At 39.1% G+C, this 27,535-nt stretch overlaps 1 protein-coding gene across 1 annotated transcript; it reads left to right on the top strand.

The window, feature by feature from the left end:
* On the top strand, nucleotides 1–27,535 carry LOC136708602 (alpha-(1,6)-fucosyltransferase). Its single transcript, XM_066683251.1, has 8 exons — nucleotides 1–117; nucleotides 2,354–2,516; nucleotides 6,597–6,711; nucleotides 8,837–9,074; nucleotides 20,432–20,678; nucleotides 22,992–23,168; nucleotides 23,752–23,902; nucleotides 26,241–27,535. Exons 3-8 carry the CDS (start codon nucleotides 6,604–6,606, stop codon nucleotides 26,571–26,573), a joined length of 1,254 nt encoding a protein of 417 aa, XP_066539348.1. The 5' UTR covers nucleotides 1–117; nucleotides 2,354–2,516; nucleotides 6,597–6,603; the 3' UTR covers nucleotides 26,574–27,535.

Here is a 27,535-nt window from a genome sequence, read left to right on the forward strand (position 1 = left end):
GGTTGCCAGAGGGTCAGGTGGAAGGTGCTGGAACAGCAGGAAAGCTCCGTAGCTTGGAAGAGCAGCTTATCAGAGCCAAGGAGCAGATCAACTCTTACCGCAGCTTACCTGCTGATGGTGAGAGTCCCCTCACACACACACACACACACACACACACACACACACACAATCAGCATCAAGTGAGATCTGATTGCGTTTTCCTCCTGTGTTGATAGCCTGCACTTTACAGTAAAGGAGGTAGAAATTCAGTGCCATAATTTAGTTTGCTCCATGGAAAGGATGTGTGAAATTCAACAAAACTTGTTACTAAAGTCCTACCCAACATAACATATGAGTGTACATAAATTCATACAGAGTATCATGTGTGATACGTATGGGACATCTGCATGACACACACATCCTCGTAAAAATGTGTTTGTGTGTGTTTGTGTGTGAAGGACAGTCAAATCACTGCAGGGAGTCTGTCTAAATTACCCTCCAACTCTCCTCTGCCCCCGTTCCCATCTCTCTCTCTCTCTCTTTCTCTCTCTCTCTCTCTCTCTCTCTCTCTCTCTCTAGAATGCATAGATACACACACACACACACACACACACACACACACACACACACACACATATGTTCAAAGGAAGTGGTGGACCACAGCAAGAAGACATAGATTGTGATCTGCATCAACAGATTTTGTTTTCAGTTTTCCTTGATCCCTCAGCAGCTGTTTTAAATAGAAACACACACACACACCATACTCTGTATTTTTGGGTCAGAGACTTCTATATTATTTGATGAGAGAGAGAGAGAGAGAGAGAGATAGCTACTGTGTGTAGGTCACAGAGGATCGGTTTACTTGCTCATTGTGTGACATACAGACCTCGCTGCAAATATTCTCACACAGAGAATGGCCAGACAATGCATGGCATTGCTTTGTCATTGTTACTGCAACATTGTCATGAACAATGATGCCACGGCTTCATTTTGTATACATTATAATGCAGTCTGCTGTGCACACCTCTGGCAACCAGATAAAGTAAGATAAATGAATACAAGAATTTCATTCACAACCGCAGGACTATCATTTTTATATATCATTCTGGCTCCATATTTTGTTTTCTTTTGCATCATTATCGTTTAGTTTTCAGTAAGATTTGCTATTCAAATTTGTAAGGCATAATCTGAAATATATTTGAGTAATAGCCCTGTCAAAGCTACATGCCTGGAGTCCTAATAGGCCACGCTGGACACAACCCATGGACCAGAGACAAATACAAACAGTTGCCATGTTACTGCTCCTGAACCCCAGTCCCCTGCACAATTATTGCTACCCCTTGTAAAAAGGGGTTGTAATAAGTTCAGTTCAATCTCAGATCATTATTTTTTTTTTTGTTTTATCTTTAACTAAATTATTATTATTGTTATTACTATTGTTATTTCATTCATTCATTCATTCATTCATTCATTGTCTGTTACCGCTTATATCCAGTTCAGGGTCATGATGGTTTCCGAAGCCTACCTGGAATCATTGGGCGCTAGGCAGGAACACACCCGACACACACACATTCACTCACACCTAGGGACACTTGAGTCGCCAATCCACCTGCCAACGTGTGTTTTTTGGACCGTGGGAGGAAACCGGAGCACCCGGAGGAAACCCATGCGGACACAGGGAGAACACACCAAACTCCTCACAGAGCTCCAAACTCCCTGGAGCTGTGTGACTGTGACACTACCTGCTGCACCACCGCGCCAACATTATTTTTTATTTACATTATATAATATATTTTATAAAACCACGTGTCACAATATTTGCCATGCCCCCAAACAAGGTTCCTTAGGCCTTTGAAAGAAAACAGTACCTCAACATCACAGAACCTCCAACACATCATTAGGTTCTATTCAGTGTAGCCCTCCTCTTTTCTACTCCAAATCCACCTTGAGTGTTTGTTCCAAGAAAGCCCCAGTTTTTTTGTTTCGTTTATCTATAGAACACTGTTCTAGTCAAAGTCCCAGTAGCATCTCCAACTCCAAGTGCATACATTTGTGGTTAGATAAAAGGAAAGGCTTTTTCCTAGCCTCAATTCCAAATAATCTGTTGGTGTAGAGGTGGCGTCTGGTGGCAGTCTTAGAGACTCAGTGACCTCAAGATGCTAATGTTTTTTTCTGGAACTCTCCAGCAGTGGTCCATGGTCCTGGATTTGTTTTTTCTTCTTTCCCCTTATTTCACTTATATCTTCATCCAAATAAATTTGTCACAGTTCCAGTAGTTTGGAACATTTTTAATTATTGTCCTAACTGTAGATTTGTAAATTTTCAGATGTGTGGCTTTTTTATATATATAACTCATGTGTGATTGTGTGTTAAGGCCCAGGCAGGAACCAGGAGGAGCTGAGGAGGAAGATAGAGAATGGAGTGCGGGAACTGTGGTATTTTGTACGCAGTGAGGTGAAGAAACTGAGTCATGTGGAGACTGGAGAGCTGCAGAAGCACATTGACATCCTGCTGCAGGACCTGGGGCACCAGCAGAGGTCACACCCCTACACACACACACACACACACACACACATCAAAATTTAATACAACAATATTTCTACAGTGATGTTGTAAAACAGCTGTTATATTGACACCTAGCAGCCTGAATGTGTCAAATGTTCTGTACAGTTTTAATAATGGCCACCCCCCACATGGGGTCCCTGCTCTATGGAGCATTAAGCAGTTAATTCAAGGGATACAAAGTCATTTGATTCATTTGATCAGTCATTTGATGTTACAGTTTATAGGAAATATATGAAAAATTTACATTTTTAAATAGTGCATGTCTGTAACCATGATGACATTGAGATTCAGAAAGTGTGTTTTATGGCCAGAGACTGGAGGAATTTTCCATCGACAGGATATAAATCGCACTGCAGATTATTGTATTGATAATCTGATACCAAATAAAGGTTATTTTAGCATATTCTAACAATACATTCATTAATTCATTATCTGTAACCGCTTATCCAGTTCAGGGTCGGGGTGGGTCCAGAGCCTACCCGGAATCATTAGGCGCAAGGCGGGAATACACCCTGGAGGGGGCTGTCATAGAATTATTCTGTTCAGATAAATATCACTGACAAGTTTTATTTTTTACCCTTTGTGGCCTACCTCATCTTAAACATGAGCAATGGTTTCTCAAGTATTCTAGAGGAACATGGCTGTCTCTCTCTCTCTCTCTCTCTCTCTCTCTCTCTCTCTCTCTCTCTTTATATTTATATATATATATATATATATATATATATATATATATATATACATACACACACACACACACACACACACACACAGTAGCAGTCAAAATTTGGACACAACTTCCCATTAGTCATTGATGGAATAAGGTTATTCAGTGTATAGAAGTGTGTACTCTACCTCTGCACAAAAACAAATTAACTCTTGACGAGGCCACAGCTGTTCACTGAAAACCATTTCTGGTGACAACCTCATGAAGCTGATTGAGCGATGCAGAGTGTGTGCAAAACTGTGATCAAAGCAAAAAAGGGGCTACTTTGAAGAATCTAAAGTATAAAACATATCCTGATTTGTTTAACAATTTTTTGTTTACTACATAATTCCATATGTGTTCCTTCATAGTTTTAATGTCTACCATCTTCATTTACAATGTAGAAAATAATAAATAAAAAATAAAATAAAAAAAGAAAAACCATTGAATAAAAAGATGTTCAAACTTTTGACTGGCACTGTACATTCACAATATGTGAAACATGTGAAAAACACAGGAAACTCTCCCCAAGCGGGCGTGTCCAAACATTTGGTGTGTGTGTGTGTACACACACACATATATATATATATATATATATATATATATATATATATATATATATATATATATATATATATTTTTTTTTTTTTTTTTTTTTTTTTTTTTTTTTGACTGAGAGAATGTTTCCTCAGATGATTATAAACCACAGAGCAATGACACAAAGCAAGGGAGCAAGAAATATAAACCATATTAATGCATTTACAGTACAGGTCCTGTTCTTAACAATATGTCATAAGAAGGCCACTGTGCCTGATGGGATTTCAGCTTTCAGATTTCAAGTTACACAAGACCCCATTTTTCAAAATGTCCTTGGAAAAAAGGGATTGTTCCAGGTACTTGGGGGGAAAAAATCTATTATTATTGCAGTTCTCAAAAACACTTGCTATGAGAAAAATAATGGTTATATACCTGTTGCTCTGACTTCAATGATGGCAAAATGCTTAGTGTGGTATTTTGTATCCAGACTAAAAGAGCAGGCCATCAGTGTGTTGGATCCTGTCCAGGTAGCATATAGGAGTAAAATGGGCACAGACAAATCTGCTGTCAGTTTGATATATATGATTCTTAAATATCCTGATAACTCCACAGCATTTGCTTGTGTATTATTTGTAGATTTTAGTTCTGATTTTAATACAGTGCAGCCACATTTGCTGATCCACAATCCACTGTTTCACAATTTTTAATGATTGCAGGAGTATATACACAGAATTTTTGTTAAATTTAAATGTTCGGATAATACATCTATGTTATATTTTAATGTGCCAAAACAGCACCATTGAGTGCGTCACCATTTTTCTCAACCTAAAGTTGAATTCAAGCTTGATTTTGAGGGCTCTAATGTTTCCCACAATGCACTAGTAGCCTGGCATGCACCTCTCCAGAAATGTAACTATGCATCGCATCGATGCAGATATTGTTTATACTGAATTCCTCTCCTCCACACACAGAGACGCAGACAGCAGTCCATTCACAGTGAGAGATTTCCTCAGACAAGGTGTGGGTTTCAGAGACGAATAAAAATGTTAAACAAAGGAAAAATACGTCTTCGGGGAAAAAAATAACTCAACGAGAAGCAATACCACGCAGCAAAAATGTGCCGCTTTATATTAGTTACTTTCCTGGAACTTCATGTAAACTCTGCTTTGTCCCAGACTACGACCTGCTCCCAAAATTGTTCACTTTAAAGATTTATAAAAGTAATTCTATGACAGCCCCCTCCAGGGTGTATTCCCGCCTTGCGCCCAATGATTCCAGATAGGCTCTGGACCCACCGCGACCCTGAACTGGATAAGTGGTTACAGATAATGAACGAATGAGTGAATTCTATCACACCACTACATCTTGTACTAAATATTGTAGAGGCAGATATTTGAGATTCAGCCCTAGTGGTGTCACAGTGTAATTGCAGAGAGACGCCAACACCAACAAATATAAAAGCTCACAACAGCAAAGGTTCTGCGTCCACTCAACGCAGAAGTATAAATCGCCCTTAAACCTGGCCAGAGAGACTTGTCAATCACCATGAAATGCAAACCTCCAGCTCAAACTCGCCGCTTGTAAAATCTCCAAGTTACAGCAGAGATCATATTTGATTTTGTCCGATTCACAATGGCAGCTCGTAAAATTACGCTGTGGGGTTTTGAAGAGGTTCAAACGCTGCTCTGATTGGTGGCAGACAAAAACACATCTGTGAGAACTGGGGCACAAAGCTCCATTTGGTGCAAAAAAGCAAAAACAACATGTAAATACACAACGACTAAACACCATCTAACGTTAAACCACTTAATCACTGTTGTTTTGGCTTTCAAAGCTTCAAAGGTTTTTTTTTGTTTATTTACTTTTGATTAACCCACATCTATTACGTTTGTCACCTGTTTTGAAAGTGAGAGAATATTTTAAACAGAAGCAGACAACACAAAGCTGAGCAAAATCCAATCAAATAATAACACAAAACTAATCGTAAAAGCACAAACATAACAGCATAAGAGAGAAAAAGTGGAACGGAGAGTGAATGAACACAAGGGACTTAAATAAACAACATAAACTAATTGAACACAGCTGGGGAACATTAAACACCATAAAAACAGACACAGAAGGTGTGGAGGAGAAATTAAAAGGTGGGAAAATGAAAACAAAGGACGAACAATTCAGTAAAACTGTAAACATAGAGACCAGTTAAAGACATGAAAAGCTTTTGTATTTTTTTTCCCCTGTTAAATATTGCGGTATGTTTTAAATGTTGTTGTAGTTTTTTATATACGATGTACAGCCATGAGTATCCCAAGCAAATCCTTCCCTGGGAAAATATAAAATATGCTTTCTCTCTTTTTTTTTTTTTTTTTTTTACTAACATTTTTTTTCCACAAACCTTTAAAGGACAAAATACATTTCAGTTATTATAACAGAATCTGTTTGTTATGGGGCTGTGTTACAAAGACCATATTGAAATGCAGACTTCACAGAAAGTCTGTGAAATAAGTGTGAATACACCTTTGATGCGATTTCCAATTTAGGCTGATTGTTTAAGCACTATTAAACACTCTGAGCAAAATACTCCTGCTTGCTTGACAGCCTGTAAGTTTTGCAAGGGGAAACAAGCTGTTAACACCAAAAATGTTATCTGTTTTATCTTGCAAACAGGTTTATATAACCTGTTAGCTTGAATATATTGGCTGTGTCCAATTAGCAGCACTTTAGTTTTGAGTGAATAAATAAAAGAGCTGTTATATCTGTATTATGATTAAATGTGAACATGCGTTTGTAACTTTGATCTTCTTTTAATGTTCAGGTCCATCATGACTGACTTGTACCATCTGAGCCAGGCAGATGGAGCTGGAGACTGGAGAGAGAAGGAGGCCAAAGACCTTTCAGAACTGGTGCAGAACAGGATCACATACCTACAAGTAATACACACTTACTTATTGTTGCTGTTAAAAATCCGGTACCTCCAAAACGTTCATGTTAAAAGAATTGCTCTGTTTTGACTCAAAGTAGAGGCCATTTGTGATCCACTTGTCTTTTTGTATGAACACAAACAAATCCCCCAGAAATGTGTAAAATCTATTCTAAAGCGGGGCTGTAAAGGCTCTTGTGGCTGTAACATTCGGCACATATTCAAGTTTTCGTTTAGAAAATCTGCATTTGACGGTAAAATTTATGAGGCCCGTTAGCCTCGCTAGCTAACTCGGGCATGTGCTGTGCCAATAAGGGTGTATACACGGGTTAACCAGAGCTGCCAAGAGGTTTTAAAGAAGTGAGCATGGGGTCGGAGGGTTGCCAGTTCAACAGTTTTTTACCAACAGTAAAAAGTTAATTCATGGTTGAAGTGTCTTTCAGCTAGACACCTAACCCCCAAAATTCTCCCAGAGGTGGCACAGAGGTGGTGGACAGCCCCCTGCTCTCCCTCTGTGTGTTCACTGCCACTGGTTCACTACCATGGATGGGTTAAATGCAGAGAAGACATTTCCCTAAGGAGATCAATAAAGGTGACTCCTCTGCTCCCAGAGACCGAGCAGTGGGAGACACAGTTTTCTCCCTACGTGCCTTCTCGGCTCCTAGAGACAGAACTGCGGGAGACACAGCTGTCTTTCTGCTTCCCAGAGATGAAGCAGCAGCAGCAGCAGCACTCTCTCCCCGCGGTTCCTGTGCTTCCAGAGACAGAACTGAGGGAGACGCGGCTCTCTCTCCACGGCTCTAGTGCTCCCAGAGACAGAGCAGCACAGTCAGCCCGCACAGCAGGTCACACACATCAGAACGTGAATGTGCAAACAGTGCTGCTAAGGACACGTTTGCTTCTTTTTTACATTTAATGTATTCCCTTTTCTCAAAGTCCTGAACTGAGATCACAGAATTGATTGAGACATTCAGCTTTATTCAAACAGTAAACACACGTCTTATGGGACACAGAAACTGCAAAACGTCACACGTGGGGTCACATTTAAAAACCGAATAGCTGAGTATTCCGGGCCAGCCTTACAAACTGTTTATTTGTAGTGTTCAGAAGAAATTTTAACTGAGGAGGTATCTACAAAAGTTGCTGCCAGTGTACCAGCAATGATGTGAAGCTGGGGGTTTACCAGGGATAGTCGGATTTGTTCATGTTCAGCTCCTGCAGCAACTGCTGTTTTTTTCTGTGTCTGTGGGCTCTTTAGCTTTAGCATCTCTTTTGTATCATTACAACTTGTAATGTGTGTGTGCACGCGCTGTAATGGAGCACATAGTACTTTAAGATTCAGTGTCTAGTTAATGAGCAATGGTGAGTGATTAGTGTGGTGGAGTAAACTGATGAGAGTTTACATCTATGCCTGTGTGTGGTGGGCTGATAACACACAGCCTGTTTCTCTTATACGGAGTGATACCATTTTCTGTCATTCTCACTGCACTCTCATCCATCCTTGCTCTAGAGCTCTCTCTCTCTCTCTCTCTCTCTTTCTTTCTTTCTCTCAAAAGAACAGATGTTAGATTATTCACAGGAATGTCTTCTTTAAGAAAATGCTATTAAACTCTATATTATTCTTTTAAGGGGCAGCTTGTAACAAAGAATGAACTTTCAGACATTATTTATAATTTTAAATCCAAATATTCAGAGAAGACCGTGAGGACTGAGAAGTGAAAGTGATTTTGCGTCTTTGATTCCTACACTTTAAAAGAACACAAGGCATTATCCTAGTCTTAAAATTAGTTTCAAAATCACTGTGAGATTCCACTGAGCAGTACTAGGAAGGATAGGGTCTCTGTTGTTGCTAATCCGAGTTCAGCAGCTGCAGAAACTTCACTCATGTAACATTTGGAGGAGGGTAGGAACCCCCAACTCACGTTTGATTTCAGGACAGTGCTGTCTGTAAAAGTGTATTACAATCTGCAAATCTAGTGGGAACCCAGAGCAAAAGGACTACATTTTATCTAGTATTCCTTTAATATTTCAATAGTTTTCAGACACATTTTTCTTTGAAAGCAGGTATACCTTTTCTCTTTTACTTAATTTCTCTCTCTCTCTCTCTCTCTCTCTCTCTCTCTCTCTCTTTCTAGAATCCCGCGGACTGCAGTAAGGCGAGAAAGCTGGTGTGTAACATCAATAAGGGCTGTGGTTATGGTTGCCAGCTGCATCACGTGGTCTACTGCTTCATGATCGCTTACGGCACGCAGCGTACACTCATCTTGGAGTCGCAGAACTGGCGCTATGCCACCGGTGGCTGGGAGACAGTCTTCAAACCTGTCAGCGACACTTGCACTGATCGCACCGGAGCCTCTACAGGACACTGGTCTGGTCAGTACCACACTGACATAGCAGCTAAAACTTATTTAACGTTACACTAATATAGCGCATTTATAGAAACCAAAGGACAATTTACAATCAACACTCAACCTTCAATCCACATGGTTTTGTCACAATGCTCAACCCCAGAAAACACATAGAAAGAGCATTTTCCTGTTTTCACTTCCTTGCAACTTGATTTAATAGGTCAATTCAATATATTTGATATATTTAATTGTTACTTAAACGTTCAGGGACCTGGAAGTTGTGGGCTCCCGGTGACTGTCTTTTAGGAGTTTTGTGTGTTTTCTTCGTGTCTGCGTAGGTTTCCTCCTGCGGCCAGTGATTCCGGCTAGGCTCCGGACACACTGTGACCCTGAACTGGATAAGCGCTTACAGACAATGAATAAATGAATGTATGTTTTGGTATTCAGGGAGTGCAGACCAAGACACAGGAGTCAAATACATGATTTTACTGAGGTGTTAGGGGTGATTTCACCTCTTGTGTGATCGATGTGTCATGGCTTACTGTGCTGTAGAACCAATCGACCTGTGAAGATCATTAGTCCCGCCCACTGACTCTGATGGGTCATATTGACAGATTTAATTATTTCATGGTGCATAGCAGGAGCAACCATGATATAAATGAATCATTAAATAATTAATAAAAAAATAACATTATAAATAATAACTTATTAATATGCAGGTTTAAATAACAATTCTAGAATGATAAGTGAGAGCGAGATAATCATCAGTGTGCATGCAAATCTTCTCTCTGTCCTCGCGAGTTTCACATTTGAGCTCATGAGAAGGATATTTATGCAAATGTTAAAACTTGCAGGTTTATATTGTCCATCTGGTGTTTTAGTCCACCTATAGTTTTGACATTTCTGTAATGCCATATTTATCACTTTATAGAATATAGTAAAGCTGGAGCTGAAATATTTGACATCACTTTAAGGCTTGCAATAAGGTGAACGGGTCAATTAAATATTTGGAAATAGAATCGGCGTGCTCTTCCATGGGCTACAAAATGAAGTCACACATGTGCTGTCTTCATTTTTAAAAAAGACCTGCTTAGTTTCTTTCTTTAAAGGGTAAGCAAGGTTACTTTTCAAGGCTATATTTCTCCCTCAATTTGAACTACAGACAAATTGCCGACATTGTGTCACAGGTAAACGATGGTCTGAATCTTGAGAGTATTTGCAGTAAATGCTTCTACTTTGGAGGGTTCTCTGACATGCTATTAGGAGCTGGCTGAAGGCGTTTCTAGAGTTATCTTGGCTTCGCTGGCAGATGAGGCTATTAACCTCAAGGAACCTTACTTGTTAACCCTTAAAAGTCTGTTATATTACTGATAAAAAATGCATGGTGTCATTTGAAATTGGTATTATTTTTTCTCAAAGCGCTTTCGAAATATGCAGAATAAATCGGTGGAAAAGTCAGATTTTAAATAATAAGGGTGTGTTTATACTTGTAGTTTGGTTCCATTGATCTGGTCCGAATAAGAAAAAAATATTTTATTACATTAGAGTCCTGCTTTGCTTGGCATTCACACAGACAAATTTACTATTAAAACACTTAAAGATTAAAAAATAACACAAAAACCTATTTGGTAAAATTTGTGAGACTTTGGGCTATAAGGAACAATCTGTAATACTGGTAGCATGCCGTTAAAATGGGCATTGCACTCCACATCCAAAACCATGGAGTTAGTGTTCTGCCTCCTCCCCAGACACGAAGCTCACTCTGGTTTCCAATATGAGGAAAACTGAGCAAACAGAAGACAACTTCAAGAATTCTGGGCCATCATGGCTAAAATGAATGTGCCATAATCAACCATTGAGAACAGAATAGAATAGAATAAATTTATTGTCCACAATGTGCAAATCTTTTGTCACTCATGGCATTAAAAACACTTAGAACATATAAACACCTCATGAAAACATCTATCTACACTAACAAAAGGCTACTAATATTACGAAGCTAATCTGTGTTTTCTGTTCCACCTTAAATATGAGACTATGCAAGGCTAACGTTAGCATTTGAAACAACAGTTCTGCTCCAGGGCTGACACTCCTCACAGAGGAATATGCTGACTACACTGCTGTCAGAGATGCCAGTGCTTCAAATTAGCATGTTTCCTTAAACTCTGATTACACACCCTGGTCCTTTTATGACTTAACTATAGTAAATATATCACACATTGCTACTTTAATGCCCTTATCAAGGTTTTGTATATCTGGAGGTATTTATACTAACTAGATACACAGCAAAAAGTGGTAAAACAGTGCCAGAGATCCTCATTTCTCCAGGTTATTCTTCTGGTCACTGTTTAATTTTAATGCACTGTTCTCATGAAGCACATAAATTTAAAAATCACAACAACAATTTGTAATAAATCATGATTTATCTCAAGGGAGATAAAACAAATAAATGTGTAGAGTGGTATGTACAAAAAACTGGTTAGAGGAACTTATATATATTTATAATATAGCAGAACTTATTATATTAATTATTATTATTATATTTAGAGGTATTTATGATATTTAAATTAGAATCTATAATTTGCTGAGTAAAAATTTCAAGGAGAGGGTTAACATCAAAGGCAACGAAGCTGAGACACAAGTTTTAATTGAGAAAACTGTAGCGTGCAGCTCAGCCAATAAAATACCTCCATAATCCAACTTTATAAAAGAGAAGTGTGTGGAATAAGGAGGGAAAAAACATGTCGAATGTCATCTTACAGCAGGTGAAAGAGAGAGAGATGGTAAGAGTGAGAGTTAGCTATGAGATTTAATACATATTTCAGCATTTTAAAAGGATGTATTCTACTCTCTGAACTCAACAGTAGTGATGATGTGTTGACTTTGCCTAATAACACTGCAAATACGTCACTAGGTTCTGTAAAACAAATTAATTATGGGAGGAACATGACACACCCTAAAAAGGAGAGATTACAAGTACATTTCTTGACACTAATAAACGAATTTTGATTGAAGGTAGATGTAAGTTAGTGTGCAAGTATAGACCAAATTAAGGACCAAAATTAAAATGAAAAAGACAATTACAAAGAGCTTACATTTTATGAAGCCAACAGCAGCAGTACATTTGTCTGGGGAAAACAACGACAGATCCCTTACTGTCTGAAATCATTTCATTCAGACATTCTGCCAAGATAATGAAGTTGGACCTAATGAGCAGGAACCTCACTGATTGGATTAAAGAATGGCATAGGGAACCAATCTTAATTAGTAACAACTGTGACAGTACTAACCCAGCCAGAGACCTGATAAATATCACATAATCTAACAGCATTCCACTTTTAGTTTAGCTATTAGCTGTTAGCTGTTGACTAACATCTACATCTTTATCCTTAGATTATTATTATTAGAAGTAGTAGCAGTAGTAGTAATTTTGGAATGCTAGGTTCCGGTTTTAAAACAAATCTAAATAAAAGATCTCATACATTGTTAGTTGAAAGACATTGCAGTAAGTTAATTTCTTTCACCTCATTATGCACTACTTTCCTTGATCTGCATTGTAAGTCCTCTTATTCATGGCTCCCTATGAGTCAGTGTCCTATGGATGTCCTGAGATTAATAAAACACAGGTTTTTAGGGTTTTTTTGACCAGTACAATCCACAGGTCAAGAGGACACCTGCACACTCATTCCCTTCTTGACTTTCCTGAAGAGCACTGTCCTCTTTCTCCTTGAAAGAGCTGCCACTATTTAATTGGTCTAATTGATCTAATCTGGCCTTCATTTCAGTGATTTCTCTGCTAGCCTTATACAGCCATGAGTCATGCTACATTTTATATTGCATGGTGATTTTTTTTTTTTACCTTCCTTTGCTTTTAGCCCATGATGTTGTTAAGGACAAAAGCCTTATTCGGACAGGATTCATTGTATCTGTGGATGTAGTGTAAATTAATTATTACTGTAGTGTCTCAGTAGTTTTAGTCCTGTCTGAATACACCATTTCAGTCATTTTTCCGGTGTGCACAGTTCTATTTCAGGAAAAAAATTTAAGCCTTTTACCCACTGTAACATGAGCAGTAAAAATAACCCTGTGATATAATAATCCCATCTGAATTGACATGTGGGGGAATATGTTGTCAAATCCCAGGGAAAAGAGTTTTTAGAGAATGGAGGTGTTAGAGTAGGCGTTTAGTAATGAAATACACGTGTTATGAACATGTCTTACTCAGTAATTTATCATTAAACAGATTACAATATTGCTGATAATAATATGTTTTTTGGGGGCGGCACGGTGGTGCAGCAGGTATCCCCGTGTCCGCGTGGGTTTCCTCCAGGTACTCTGGTTCAAAAACATGTTGGTAGGTGGATTGGAGACTCAAAAGTGTCCGTAGGTGTGATTGTGTGAGTGAGTGAGTGTGTGTGTTGTCCTGTAAAGGACTGGCGCCCCCTCCAGGGTGTATTCCTGCCTTGCGCCCAATGATTCCAGGTTGGCTCTGGACCCACCGCGACCCTGAACTGGATAAGCGCATACTGATAATGAATGAATGAATATGGTTTTTGCAATCTTCTTGCCCAATATCTATGTTGAAGGACTAGAAGAGAAGGTTGTTGACGGCAGGGTATTTTTGGTGGAAGAGCTGTTCTCAGAACAGTTGTGACAGTATAAAATCTCCAGTATCTCTGCTGTGTATGTTACACACTATGTAACAGCAGTGTGTGAATCGAGTAGATTTTTTATCCAGTACGAATCCACCGTAAACATTATGATTGCTGTAGTTTATAAGAACCATAGAAGCAACAAATCATTTTGACAACGGCAGCTGACTAATCCACAAAGAAAGACAGCACCCTTTGGGAAAGTTGTATTCTCCAGCAGGTTGAAAGAAAGAAGCGGTTTGCTGAAACCAAGAGAATCAAAAGTTCAGTGAGAATAGAATTTAGGCACATTTGAACTCTTGTGCTTTCTACTCCTGGCACCTTATTTTCCATGTGTGATCTGTGAGGCTTGCAAACTTCAAACATTTTGTAAAATGCAGTAAAATAATCAGTGATTTGTGCAAACTTTTAGCTGTCAAATGTACAAAGAAATTACTTTGTTTTAAATTTATGGCTGACTTATCTTGATTATATTTGGTAAAAATAAATGTAGAATTTGATGCCTGCAGCACACTCGAAAAATGGGAATGGGTGAAATAAGCCCATAAACTTTGTGCCAAATATCATGAGAACTGTGAAAGAGTTCAAAAAAGAAACTTTTTCAGTTGGAGGCTAGTGCAAATTATTTAGGTTTTTGAATTATTTCTCTGTTAATGAATGATTCACAGATTCAAGATATCTCTCAAAGGCTCGTTTTTTTAAAGTATGTGACTTTTGAGTCATTGCATGAGAAACTGTCATGCTAGAATAAATATATATATTTAGGAAAAAACAGCTAACGTCTATCATGGCATGGGGGTGTGTCAGTGACGTGCATATGTTTGAAGTTGCCATTGATGTGAGTGGTGTATATTGGGATTTAAGTGAGTCATGTGCTGCCATCAATATGATTATCTTTTCAGGGGAAGCCCATGGTTATTTCAGCAAGCCCAGCCCTCATTCTGCAAATGATACAGCAGTGTGGGTTTGTAGACAAGGAGTGTGTGTGCTTGACAGCTTAACTGATGTGTTGATAATGTGTCAACTGCGGCACTCATTATCCTGCCAGAAAGCTTTGCCTGAATTGGTTTGGGAAAATAGTAAACTAATGCAAGACAAAGCTACTTTCAGCTGGGGATTTAGAGCCTAATGCTAGTTTTAGATTTGAAAATGAGAAATTTTATTGGAGGTCAATTTGACCAGATGCAGTGGAAATATTAAATTTTTGTAACTATCTTTTTTTTCTGTATATATTTGTGTTGTTAGTGTTTTTAATGCCGTGAGTGACCAAAGATGCTTTTCCACATCATGGACAATTTATTCTCTTCTATGCTAAGTATACTATTATTCTATCCTCATTAATTAACAATTGGATTCTGAGCGTGGTCAAGGCTGGTAGAGAAAGGAAATAAAAAAAATATATATATAATAATAGCCCCTGGAACAGACCGCTCGCTAGAAAATGTGAAACTGCACCCCTGATGAATCTTTCCCTACCCCACAGATACTAAAAAGTTTAACAGCTTTCTGACACTTTTTTTTAAAACAAGAATTAGTATCCTTAATCTTCTCTCTGTCCTGTGAAAAAGAAGTGTGTTCTGTGGTAAAAGCAGGCCACATGTATTTTCACCCTGTTGTGTGTCTCTGTGGAGAAGCCTTGGGGAAGGAGAGAATGCCTTCTAAACATGAAAGAAGTGACCTCAAAACAGAGTAGGGCTATCTTCTCTCGAATTCTCTCTCTCATTTTCTCCTCCCACAGGACAGAGTTTCCCTCGCTTTTGTTCTACAGACTGGACTTCCTGCTCTATATGGGCCAGTGAACAAGAGCTTTGAAAACACAAAACCCCTAATGTAGTGCTTGTGTTTCAAAGGCAAGTGAAAGACTGTATGTGTGTACATAAAGAAGGGCGTGGGTGTATAAAGATACATATGAATACAGTTCATTTTCCTTCTCACAGACATGCACATTTGATGATCTGCAAGTGGACCCCATCTCTATAAAATTTAACCCCTTCTCCTTTGTTTTTTCCAGTGATGTCAAGAGCATGACATTTTAATATTCATTCTTTCTCATTTTTGAGCTGTCAGTTAAGATTATAAACTTTCAGTCAGGTTTGTGTACAGTCATTTTCTTTTATGAAAAGTTGTCTTTTGTGGTAAAAAAGTTATGGTCATTTACATTCAACTTACAAGTCTCTTCATCAACTCAGATATTTTTGATCTGATTTGGCATCAGATCAAACGGAAATGAAATGGCATATACACACATACCAGTGTGAGCATGTGCACCATTTCAGAGACTAATTAAATTCACATACATTTATGAATGTGAACTGCTAAGATAGCCAAATCAGATCAAAAAATCAAACAGCTCCTCACTCCCTATATAGTGAATTACATAGGCCATAAAACTGCACCGTATACATTCAGATATCACTAGATTTCTGATTTCCACATAGGAATAATTTAATTTAATATAAAATATAAGACTATCAAGATCTAGATTTTGTCATTTTGTGACTTCCTTAGTGCACTACAGAGGGAGTATTGAGAGACTTGGGATTAAACCACTGTTTCTCTCATGCTTGGTGGTGTTTTGATGTCAATCTTAGAGGTACTATGGGCCCCCCACTGGACGGATAATGAAGCCGTTTTTGTATTGGTCTGGATGGGGATTTTTTTTTTTTTTAAAACAGAGTTAGGAAAATCTCAGTTTTAAATATACATTATAAGAGTTTGGTAGGTGGATTAGTGACCATAGGTGTGAGTGAATGTCACCCTGTGAAGGACTGGTGCCCCCTCCAGGGTGTATTCCTGCCTTGCACCCAGTGATTCCGGGTAGACTCTGGACCCACCGCAACCCTGAACTGGATAAGCACTTGCAGACAATGAATGAATGAATGAATGAACGTGGATGGGGAATGTATATTCCAGAAACACTGACCCAACTTCTGGACATTTCACTTTTATAGGTATTATTTTATCCACAACAACAACCCACTAATTAACTGACTCCACCTCTTAAATATACATCATCAGAGTCGTACTGATCGGTTTCATGTCTACAGTCTCATTAATAATATCATTTCTAATTTAATTTTAACTTAATCATTTTATTAGTTTCTTTTCATGGCGTCTTTTATGTTTTGTGTTGTGCAATTTGAAACAACACTCTTATATTTGTAAAATGTTTTCTTCTGTAAAAATTGCAGGGAATTCTGTTATAGTCGTTTTTACAAAAATGTAAAACTTAAGAACACACGTCAGCTTCTGGAATTCACAACAAAATACAGTAACATATTGTAAGTTAAAACAAAGCTTTATTAAAATTTACAGTAAAATACATATACTTGCAGTGTGGAATAAAAAATGGCATAAGCTCTTTTATAAATAATACACTTGAATGAACTCACGTTAATAATCGCCCTCTTTATCTGCTGACTTTTAGGAAGGAGTGAGAATACATAATGATCAAGGACTTTTTACCTTCTAGTAAGAAAATCCTCACTTGCCTGTAGCTTAAGTATATTACAGCTGCTATAATAGCAATAAACAAGGTCAACCTCAGCTCAATCTTCCTGTTTAACCTTTTTAGCTGCTCTGAGAAAAATATGGCACAGTAACAAACACAGACCATGAATTAAAAATGATAAAAGACATTTCCTCCCTCAAGGTCCCCTCCAATTTATTCATCAGGATGCGAGGACAAAATGTAATTTAGATTCTCTCAGTGCCCTAATGAAGAGAGAGAGTGTGTGTTTGTGGACGTGTGGGTGGGGGGTGTTTATGAGCGCAGTGAAGGGAGAACGGCTACAAAATACCATGTACTCATGTAGAGAAAATGATAGTAAGGTTACATGAACATGACTGGGGAATTCCTTAAACACTCATCTATGTGCTGTGTGGGGAGGTGGTGGGTGAAGCATGCTTTCAATATTTAATACAGTATGTGATTTAAATTCTGCCCACTCTGGAGTGTGGATGGCCTTTTTATTTTGTTTTCCTTTTCAATAGCTTTTCTCTTTTTATTCCTAGACCTTTTTTTAAACACTATAATGTGTTATTAGTTTTAACTGTCAAATGATAGTCTTGGTGCCATGCTTTCATTCTGCCTTTTCAAAGAATGCGGATTCTGTTTGAAATAGAGGACAACTTTACATAAACAAAAGAGAGTTGTTAGCTTTTTCTGCCATGCCCTCCTTTTGTAGATGAGAATAGGTTCGAGCCCCATACCCACCCCCTAATCCCCCATTCCAACACACACATACCTTTGACTCCACTGCCATTTATTTTAAACTTTATAATGCTTACAAAACAGTCATTCAAACAGTGAATAAACATTTAGAGACAAGTTACATTTCAGCCACGTACAACCAATAGTTATATTTCTCTTCATACCAAATCACCTTAAAAGAAGCAGAGCTTTTGAATGTGAACAAACCAGAGAGAACAGCAGGTCCCCATGATCGAACTTGTTCCCTTTAATACAGGAGTCCTACATAGTGTGTCTCATTTGTTTGCCTTTCTGCACCCTCCCTGGAATAGTAGTGTGTCCCACTGGGCCATGCCCCTCAGTCCAGTGTTGGGGCGTGGGTTTATAACACTAGTTAGCACTGTACATTTCACATGGTGCCTATGTGTGGCTGCTCCAGAACATTCCTTTCTATCATTAGCTGTGTATTCTCTGGAGATTTTACAGATTGAAAAGATTACAGATTACAGATTGTATTAAAAACAGGCCTGAATCTGTACAGGAACTCTCTGCATGGGCTCGGGAAAACTATTTTGGAATTGGGGCTGTAGTTGAAATGTAGAGTCTGTCACAAAAGCATATTTTGAGTTTGGATTACATCACCATGCACTAGAAGGTGAATAACAAAAATCAACAAATAAATATTATTAATACAAACATGCACTAACACCGCCTCCACCTGGAATCAAGCAAAGTACTGTGCTAGCTCAGAAATATCCTGATATTATGGTGTAGTGCGTTTGTCATGGTGTACAAGGCAGTGCTATGCGATTGTCGAATCATGCTGAATTATCTTATTTTTTAAACATTTTTTGGATCATGAACAAAAGCACTAAGAAACAGGGCACTTTTGCATACTACATCATTTGTTGAGGCCGTTATTCTATCTATTGTCACAGAGGTTTGAAAATGATCCCCTTTAGATGTTTAAATGCTTATTAGCCCCACTTGCTGGATGAAAGCTCCACTGGGCATCTTTAATTAGCACATTCCATCTATCGACATGCAAAATGAAGTACTGCTCCAGTGAAAGATATGCAAGGAAGCCACACTGATTGTCAGTACGTTGCTTTCACAGTTCCTTTGAATGTTCTTTTGTGAGCGCTTGTATGTTGATGAGAAAATTCTTCCAAGCGAGTGCTTTTTTTTTTCTTTTTTTTTTTTTTTAATAAAAAAGCACCCCAAAAGCATTCCAGCCCTGATTATCCTGAAACAGTTCATGGCTCAATTATAGAGTACACTCCAACAATCAAATGAATCAATCTTTTTATCAAGGAATCAATACTGTAGTTCTTATTAACCCCATCTTTCTTGACCTGTTTAACTCACTAAAATAAGGTCCCTGGCTAAAATTAACACTTGAATGTCCATGTTGGTCATTCTGAATTGTGTCATCACGTGGAATTGGAGCTTTTTGTGTGCTGCTGCTTGCTTTGTCTTTAATTTTTTATTTTTTATATCTTGTTTGATTGGGTTATTTACAGATGGTACTGTGCTGAGCTGCATGTTTCAGAGAACAGAGAAGGGGAGGAAGCAGCGGGTGGATGTGTTTATTGTTGTTGTTTGTGGCTGCTTCTGTGTTCTGTTAGTTGCGATGTCTCCCTCTTTTGTTGTTTTGCGTCCCCTGTGGTCACCCCGTTTCATTGTGAAGCTTGTCCTCAGTTAACGATCACAAAGAGACATGGCCCGGAGCCAATCCTACGTCGGACAGGGTCGATCCAATTACCCATCCATTTTAGTTTGGAGCTTGCACTGGACCATGAACCAGCCGTAACATAACGGAACAAGCCACGTCACCGGTCCAGATTCCATTCTACGTCATACCATGAACCCGCATCAACTTCAGTCTGTAACTGAGAGGCCCCGCATACAGGGAAAATGGAGGTTGTCTGTGTGTTGGCCTCCTGTCTACACCACATGGCATTGCAGGTCACTGAAAAACCTCCCCAAGGAGGTGAGATTTTTTAAAATACTGGAAAACCTTGTGTGAAAGAGAAAGAGTGTGTGGTCTATTTCAGCCTCATGATGATCCCTTAAACACAACCAACAGCAATAATGATAACATTACATTAAAACAAGCTTTTGTATCGACGTCAGTAGGGAATTGTGTTTTGGAATTGGATCAGAACTGAAAAATTGTGGACCAGCTCATCACTAGCTGTAAGCATGATTACACATTTAAAGGAATGCTAGGTAGTGTTTTATATTAAATTTACAGCTTCAGAATCAATGTGACGCTTCACTGACCTATAACAGGAAGAATTGAACGTCTGTCGTTGGTAATCTGTGCTTGGCACTACAGAAACTGCGTGATGTATCTTTAGGAGGATGGTAGGAAACCACCACTCTTCCTCGCACTCCCCCTTGATTACAGTGCCATTGAAAACCTGCTAGTTGCCTCAGCATCTTCAAAAATGTTAACATCTCGTTGCATATATGTATATTTAGTAGGCACTCATACCCGAGTCAACTAACACAATGTCATTTGTTTGTGTGTAGGTGAAGCCAATGACCGAGATGTGCAGGTGATTGAGCTTCCCATCGTGGACAGCCTGCACCCTAGGCCCCCCTACCTGCCGCTGGCCGTCCCGGAAGATCTGGCCGAGCGCCTCCATCGGCTGCATGGAGACCCCTCCGTCTGGTGGGTGTCCCAGTTCGTCAAGTACCTGATCCGCCCGCAGGGCTGGCTGGAGAAAGAGATGCGCGAGACCACTGCCAAGCTGGGCTTCAAACACCCCATCATAGGGTAAGAGAGAGAAACAACACAATAAAGAACACAAGGGGATTGACTAATTTAGTTACAAACTGAGAATATGTCAACATTATTTGTGGTTGCATTTTCATTTGTTTAACAAGAAAAGCCCATACAGTTTGAATAACCCCTGTCACATTTATATTACATTTATTTTAGTGAATTTAGTGCAAGTTATTTATAGTTTATCCGCTATTTCTCCACATCGATGCCTCATTTAATTTAGGTTTAGTTTATTTAAATGTGCAGCACGTTAGCTGACACCTGCAGTCTTAAATGTGCTAAATAAACATAGTTGACCGAACTTGATCATATTTAATTGATTTTCTGTTAGATTTAACACATCGAAAAAATCTATATAAACATTCCTAAAATCTGATTAGCTGAGCTGTGTTCAAACACGCACAGTTATGACCACTTTACTACGTTTGAATTCCATATTAATGCACCACTTATTCAATTCTTCCCAAGCATTGTGATATCAGGACAGAAATACAGTGCTATATGTCGCCTGGTTAAGCCAGTTCTACTTGCTACAACTTTAGAGTCCCTTTAGAGTCCCTTCAGAAAGAGGACAGAAATTTATTATTTTCTACTCCTGCTTAAACCTTGAAAACACTTGAATAGGTTTTGTTTCATAGAGTGGCTATGCCACATTGCTATAGTAAAACCTTCATGGTCATGTTGCCTAGCAACAGTAATCACTGTTAATGGACTACATTGTGTAGTGGAAGAATAGTTTATTGTGAAAGTCTTTTGAGAATAAATTAGTGCTGTCAAAATTAATGTGTTAACACAGAACTAAACACATAAGTTGATCTTTTAAACAAAATTTGTCACATCTACCTCCCATAAATCATGAGTTTTACAGTCTAGTGATGTATTAGCAGTTTTATCTAGTAATGCAAACAGTGTGTCACTGTTGAGTTCATAATGTAGATTAAAAATTATTTATGCTGATACATGTATTAAATATAATAAATTTGTTGTCACACACACACACAGACAGAGCTGTTGTTTTGTATTCTACCTCTATGATTGAGCTACGAGCTGCGTAGCATTAATTTCCATAAAACCTTCTGTGAGATGCTAAAGCTCTCCCTGAAACTTTTACTCAACAAAGAGACAATGCAATTGATCACGCTTAATTTTAGCACATTGTGAGATTATTCGTGTTTTTTTTATCTGTTTTGTTTGTTGTTGTTTTTTATATCGATCAACAGCACCCAAATAAATACATCTATTTTGAACATTAGTATATGAACACAAGTATATCAGTATTTTATAATCTATTAACTTGACTGCCATTGTATAAAAGCAGTAAGCCACGCAAGACTTCTGCTTTGCATCAAGACAAAAACACCCTTCCCCGTGATAAGGTCGCAGCCTCTCATGTGTCTTGCTTTAATAATCCTCATTACTTGTAGGTAGAATATCAGTGTTTGAAGAGAGTTATCATTGGCAGAAGGTGAACAGTAGGTCTTGCCAGACATTTCGTGCCAGACTTGTTTGATTTTCTAGAATGCACTCCTTTAATTTTTCTCTTAAGGTGTTAATGAATAAATGTGTTAGGGTCTAACATTTTTATTCAGTTCAGCTATTTTCAGGAGATATGGGAATATATGGGTGCCAGTGAATTAAGCCAGGGATATATGTGGTCTGATCAAGAGTGGTGTTGTTTCTTCCATGTCATTATCAGTCACAAAACCTGCATTTTTATTTACAAAAAAAGCTGCACTCAGATGTGATTAAATTTACGCGACTTGCTGAGATAGTTTCCTCTTTTACCAGTGCTACTTTCCAGAATGACCAAGAGGATGTATTTCTCTCTTCTCTAAGAAAATTACAGTCTGAATTCCATTTAGTTTTTCACCAAGCTCAGCTTTGGTCTGATAATTTCAACCCTGCTCAGATATAAAGAGAGAGATGTCTCTTCACATTTATATAAAGCAGTGTTTTGTTTTTACAGATTTTGTACACACATATTAAACCCTTGCCGAAAGCCATCTGTCCTGATGTAACTTCTTTTTGGGAGAAAAAATTAAGTCAGTCACAACAAATTCAAACACACGACAACATTTTGTTGCACAGATCAGCCACAGGCCACCTGCCTAATATGACTTGATCATTTAGTGTAGTATCTTACACCTACAAGCAACTATAATTGTGTGTAGGGAGAACAAAATGAAAAGCTTCCACTTACACACTCAGTCCCCACTTCCACATATTCTGCGGCGTGTTTGCTCACACTCCATCAGTCCTGCTTGGGCACTCTCCTGCTGAGTGTGATGCCTGTGCTTTCTGCAGGGTGCATGTGCGGAGGACAGATAAGGTGGGCACAGAGGCAGCATTTCACCCCATAGAGGAATACATGCTGCATGTGGAGGACCAGTTCCAGAGCCTGGCGCAACGCATGCATGTGGACAAAAAGCGTGTTTACCTGGCCACAGATGACCCCTCACTACTGCAGGAGGCCAAGTCCAAGTGAGTCTGTGTGTGTGTGTGTGTGTGTGTGTGTGTGTGTGTGTGTGTGTGTGTGTGTGTGATATAGATATTCATCGCATAGTGGGGACCAAATGATAATAATCATTACATTTTAAGGTGAAGATGGGTTAAGGGATTAGTTGTTATGATTAAGATCAAGGTAAGTCTCCAAAATTTAAAGAAATGTTTATATGTGGTATATAAACATATACCACATATACGACTAAAGCAAATCAAATATAAACAGTGCTCAGAAAACAAGCTCCCAGCAACATTAGAAAACTTTAATACTGGAGCATATTTACAGTACAAGCCTCGTCACTCAACTATGAGAGTCAATAATACAAAAATATATATATATATATCATTCATTAATTGTGATATTGATTTATGCTCATATCGCCCAGCACTAGTATTTATTATGTTTATATGTTCCCTATGTATTGGTGTGTGGTGGTCTTGTATGTTACTGTTAATCGTCCACTTAATTCGTTGCCTTCCTGCCCCCTCTACTTTGTCAGGAGATTCAATTGTGCAAAATAAACTAAGCTAAAAATAATGTGTGTGTGTCTGTGTGTCTTAGGTACCCAGATTACGAGTTCATTAGCGATAACTCCATCTCGTGGTCAGCCGGCCTGCATAACCGCTACACAGAGAACTCCTTAAGAGGGGTCATCTTAGACATCCATTTCCTGTCCCAGACCAACTACTTGGTCTGCACCTTCTCCTCACAGGTGACAAGCACATTTCTAATCTCTGCACAAAGTTCCATCAGTGCATACAGACCATAGTGAAGTCTTCATCCTTCTGGTTCTTTTCCACCGGTTCAGGCTGTACATGACTCTACTCGACTCCGCACGGTTCACTTAAAGCTTGTCGCTTTTCCACTGGCAGGGCTGCCCTGTGAAATGTAGTCTCCAACAGGAATCACTGGCTTTGAAAATCACAACGAATACAGAGGTAAAGTTAGGCGCTGTTTACTCATAGTGTATTCGCTTGGTGATAGATATGTCTCTCTGGCCAATCAGCACTCTGCAGGGTTTACACGTCACCATTTAGTACCTACTCTGTACGGTTCGAACCTGGAGTGAGCTGGGACTGGAAACTTACCCGGTTCCAGGGACCAGATTTGGACCGTGGAAAAGCAAAAGAGCCGAGTGGAGTCGTGTAGGTTCCATGCAGTGGAAAAGTGCCAATAGACCACTCCTCCGTGTTGTCTGGGTTGTATTTCCCCAAAGTCTACGTTTTGTCACATTCATGACAACATGGCCACTCGCCACTTTAGTAACTCAACATGTAACCATCTTCAAGCCTCATCTGACAATTACTGGCATGTAAATATATACACAATTGCCTTTGTCTGCTCTTTGTGTGCTGTTGTTAAAGTACAAAAAAAAAAAAACGACTGAGTGATGAGCCTGCTTGCTCTGTTACTGTCAACATTTTGTAGCTCAAAAGTGCAGACAGGCTCAAGCTGAAATAAATACACAGTACATAGTGTTGCCCTCTAATATGACACAGCACCAAGTGAAGAACGGATGCTTTTTGTAAAATCCCCAATATTTGTTCTTTTTTCATTACTATTTATTGTGACATAAACAAAACAGAAAATACATTGTCAAAGCACTTTTTGGCATCTAGTTTTAATAAGTAGCACCACTTTATCACTAATATAATTTAGTCAAGCTAATGTTAGTCAGAAACAGTGAAACTATATTTCTCTGACAAATGATCCAATGAGGAGAACAGACCAGCTGTAAGAACCCAGTCCTCATTAACATCTAAAATGTAACTCTTTATTACTCAAAACCTAGTATTCCCTCAGCTGTGTTTGAATAATGAAACTATTTCAAATGTATTCCTCTATGTGTTGCTAATTGTTGGCCAAAACACCAGAACTGTCAGCCTACGGCTCTGTTATTTTTTCCTTCCCCATGGTCAGATGATTTATGAATCTTCGTAATTGTTGTCACAATACTGAATTTTTAGGTATAAGGCAAACTATGTAGCCTATATTGTCTATGAGTGAATTTTATTTGGGCTGCAGCCCCATATGCAGACCGGTATGCACTGGTAAACACTTGAGTGTCAAAAAGAAAGGAAGGAAACCAAAACTGATGTACAGTCCTTGGGTACCTATTATTATTTAAATAATGTATATTCTCAATAAGGGCAGCATGGTGGCGCTGCAGGTAGGTGTCGCAGTCAAACAGCTCCAGGGACCTAAAGGTTGTGGGTTCGAGTCCCGCTCCGGGTGACTGTCTGTGGTGTGTTCTCCCTGTCTCCGTGTGGGTTTCCTCCCACGGTCCAAAAACACATGTTGGTAGGTGGATTGGCAACTCAAATGTGTCCATAGCTGTGTGTACCTGTGAAGGACTGGTGCCCCTGCCTTGTGCCCAGTGATTCCAGGTAGGCTTCAGACCCACTACAACCCTGAACTAGATAAAGTGCTTACAGATGATGAGTGAATCGTCACAATAAGCATGGTGCTTACACAAAAATATATATTTAAATTTCACTCCTTACTGTATTAATGTCATTTGCTTTTTATTTATTTTTTTAAACAGAACCTTCTACTGCTCAGATAAATAGCTTTTTTTGCACTGTACTGTGTGAAACAATACTGAGCCTTATATCTGTGAGCACAGCTTTGCAGTTTAGCCCAGCACAGCCCGACAGTGCACACCAACAATTGTTAACAATAAAAAACCCGTTTCTTAGAGGAGCAAATTTCAGCCACTGGTTTTGAGGGAAGAGAAAAGTAAAGTAAAGTCTCAGCTCCGATGGGCTACTGTGCTTGTTTTTCTCTGTATACAGTATATGGTAATTATCATCATACTGCCCAACTTTAGCACTAATTGCATTTTTTCCCATCGATAGGTCAAGATATACCAATATTTTTGACACCACCAACACCACTCTAAGAAAAACAGCCCCAGACTTTGACATACCTACATTATCACAGCTTTAATGCAGTCTGGTTGGAATTCTTCTCCAGTCAAAATGTACAGCCCAGCCCAGTCAAATCTGCCATTGAGGCGATGTCCATTAACTCCTATTTCTGTTGGACAGGTGTGTCGTGTGGCCTATGAGATCATGCAGACGCTCCATCCCGACGCCTCTTCTTACTTCCACTCGCTGGATGATATCTACTACTTCGGTGGGCAGAATGCTCACAATCAGATTGCAATCTACCCTCACCAGCCTCGTGGCAACGAGGAAATCCCCCTGGAACCGGGGGACGTGATCGGAGTGGCCGGCAATCACTGGGATGGCTACTCCAAGGGCATCAACCGAAAGAGTGGGCGCACAGGCCTCTACCCCTCATACAAGGTGAAGGAAAAGATAGAGGCGGTGAAGTACCCCACTTACCCCGAAGCTGACAAACTGCTCAGTAAGCAGTGAGGAGAGAAAGAGAGATCTGTAATACTGGATACTGTAGTGAAGCCTGGACCTCCTGGATGGAAATGCACTTTGTGTGTGTGTGTGTGTGTGAGAGAGAGAGAGAGAGGAGGGAGGGTGTTATTTTACAGGGTCTGGGACAGCTTTCTCGCCCTGATGTTTTAGACCTGAAGTCCCTATGAAAAGTGGCCAGTCAGGGTTGTAGAAAGCAAACTAGGAATTCTCAAAGGCAAGGAACAAGGTACTTCTACACCCTAAACCTCCGACTTAAATGAAGGGAACTGGATTTTGTTTATTTATGGTCAAACCAACAACAAAAGAAAAAGACACTCTTGACTGCAGACTGCTTTAAAATAAGAACATTGAGCTTTTTTTCCTGACTGCATCCTTTAATGGCAGCCACCCAAACCCCCCCCTTTTCTGTACTTCATTCAAACACTGACCACTCTCTACTCACACTCCACCCATGTGCTTTTACTTTCCTCTGCCATCCAGTGCTTTTAAAAACTTTTTGACTTTTTTTTTAGTTGTTACATTGTGTGGCTGTGTGTGTGTGTGTGTGTGTGTGTGTGTATGGAGCGTGGATGAGAATCAGGTGCCTCTGAAGAACGGCTGACGTCTGGCAGAACGTCGCACAAAGGTTTTTATTTGCCAGCGTTTCTGACTGCAGAGCCTTATGGAGATACACTCCTGCCCCCTCTGCTCCTCACTGTCCACTTCACCGTACCCCTCCCATTGTGTTTTTTTTTTTTTTAAATGCTTTAAATGTTATTAAGTTCTTAAACTAAAAAGATTCAACTCAAGAAAATTATACTAATATTAATAATAATGATGATGATGATGATGATGATGGTGAGAGGAAGAATGGCATATTTTAGTCTACCATGAGGAAAAAATAAACGTCATATTTTACGTTTGCGAGGGCATTGTCTTTGGTAAGCCGGTCAAATAAACTTGATCAGCCA

Source organism: Hoplias malabaricus, chromosome 1, assembly GCF_029633855.1.
Source record: "Hoplias malabaricus isolate fHopMal1 chromosome 1, fHopMal1.hap1, whole genome shotgun sequence".
NCBI lineage: Eukaryota > Metazoa > Chordata > Actinopteri > Characiformes > Erythrinidae > Hoplias > Hoplias malabaricus.

Excerpts from the sequence above, each read along its gene's own strand:
- LOC136708602 (XM_066683251.1), top strand. The coding sequence starts at position 6,604 with ATGACTGACTTGTACCATCTGAGCCAGGCAGATGGAGCTGGAGACTGG. Across the intron at positions 23,169-23,751 it reads CTGCAGGAGGCCAAGTCCAA|GTACCCAGATTACGAGTTCA; the intron begins GTGAGTCTGTGT and ends TGTGTGTCTTAG. Across the intron at positions 23,903-26,240 it reads TCTGCACCTTCTCCTCACAG|GTGTGTCGTGTGGCCTATGA; the intron begins GTGACAAGCACA and ends TCTGTTGGACAG.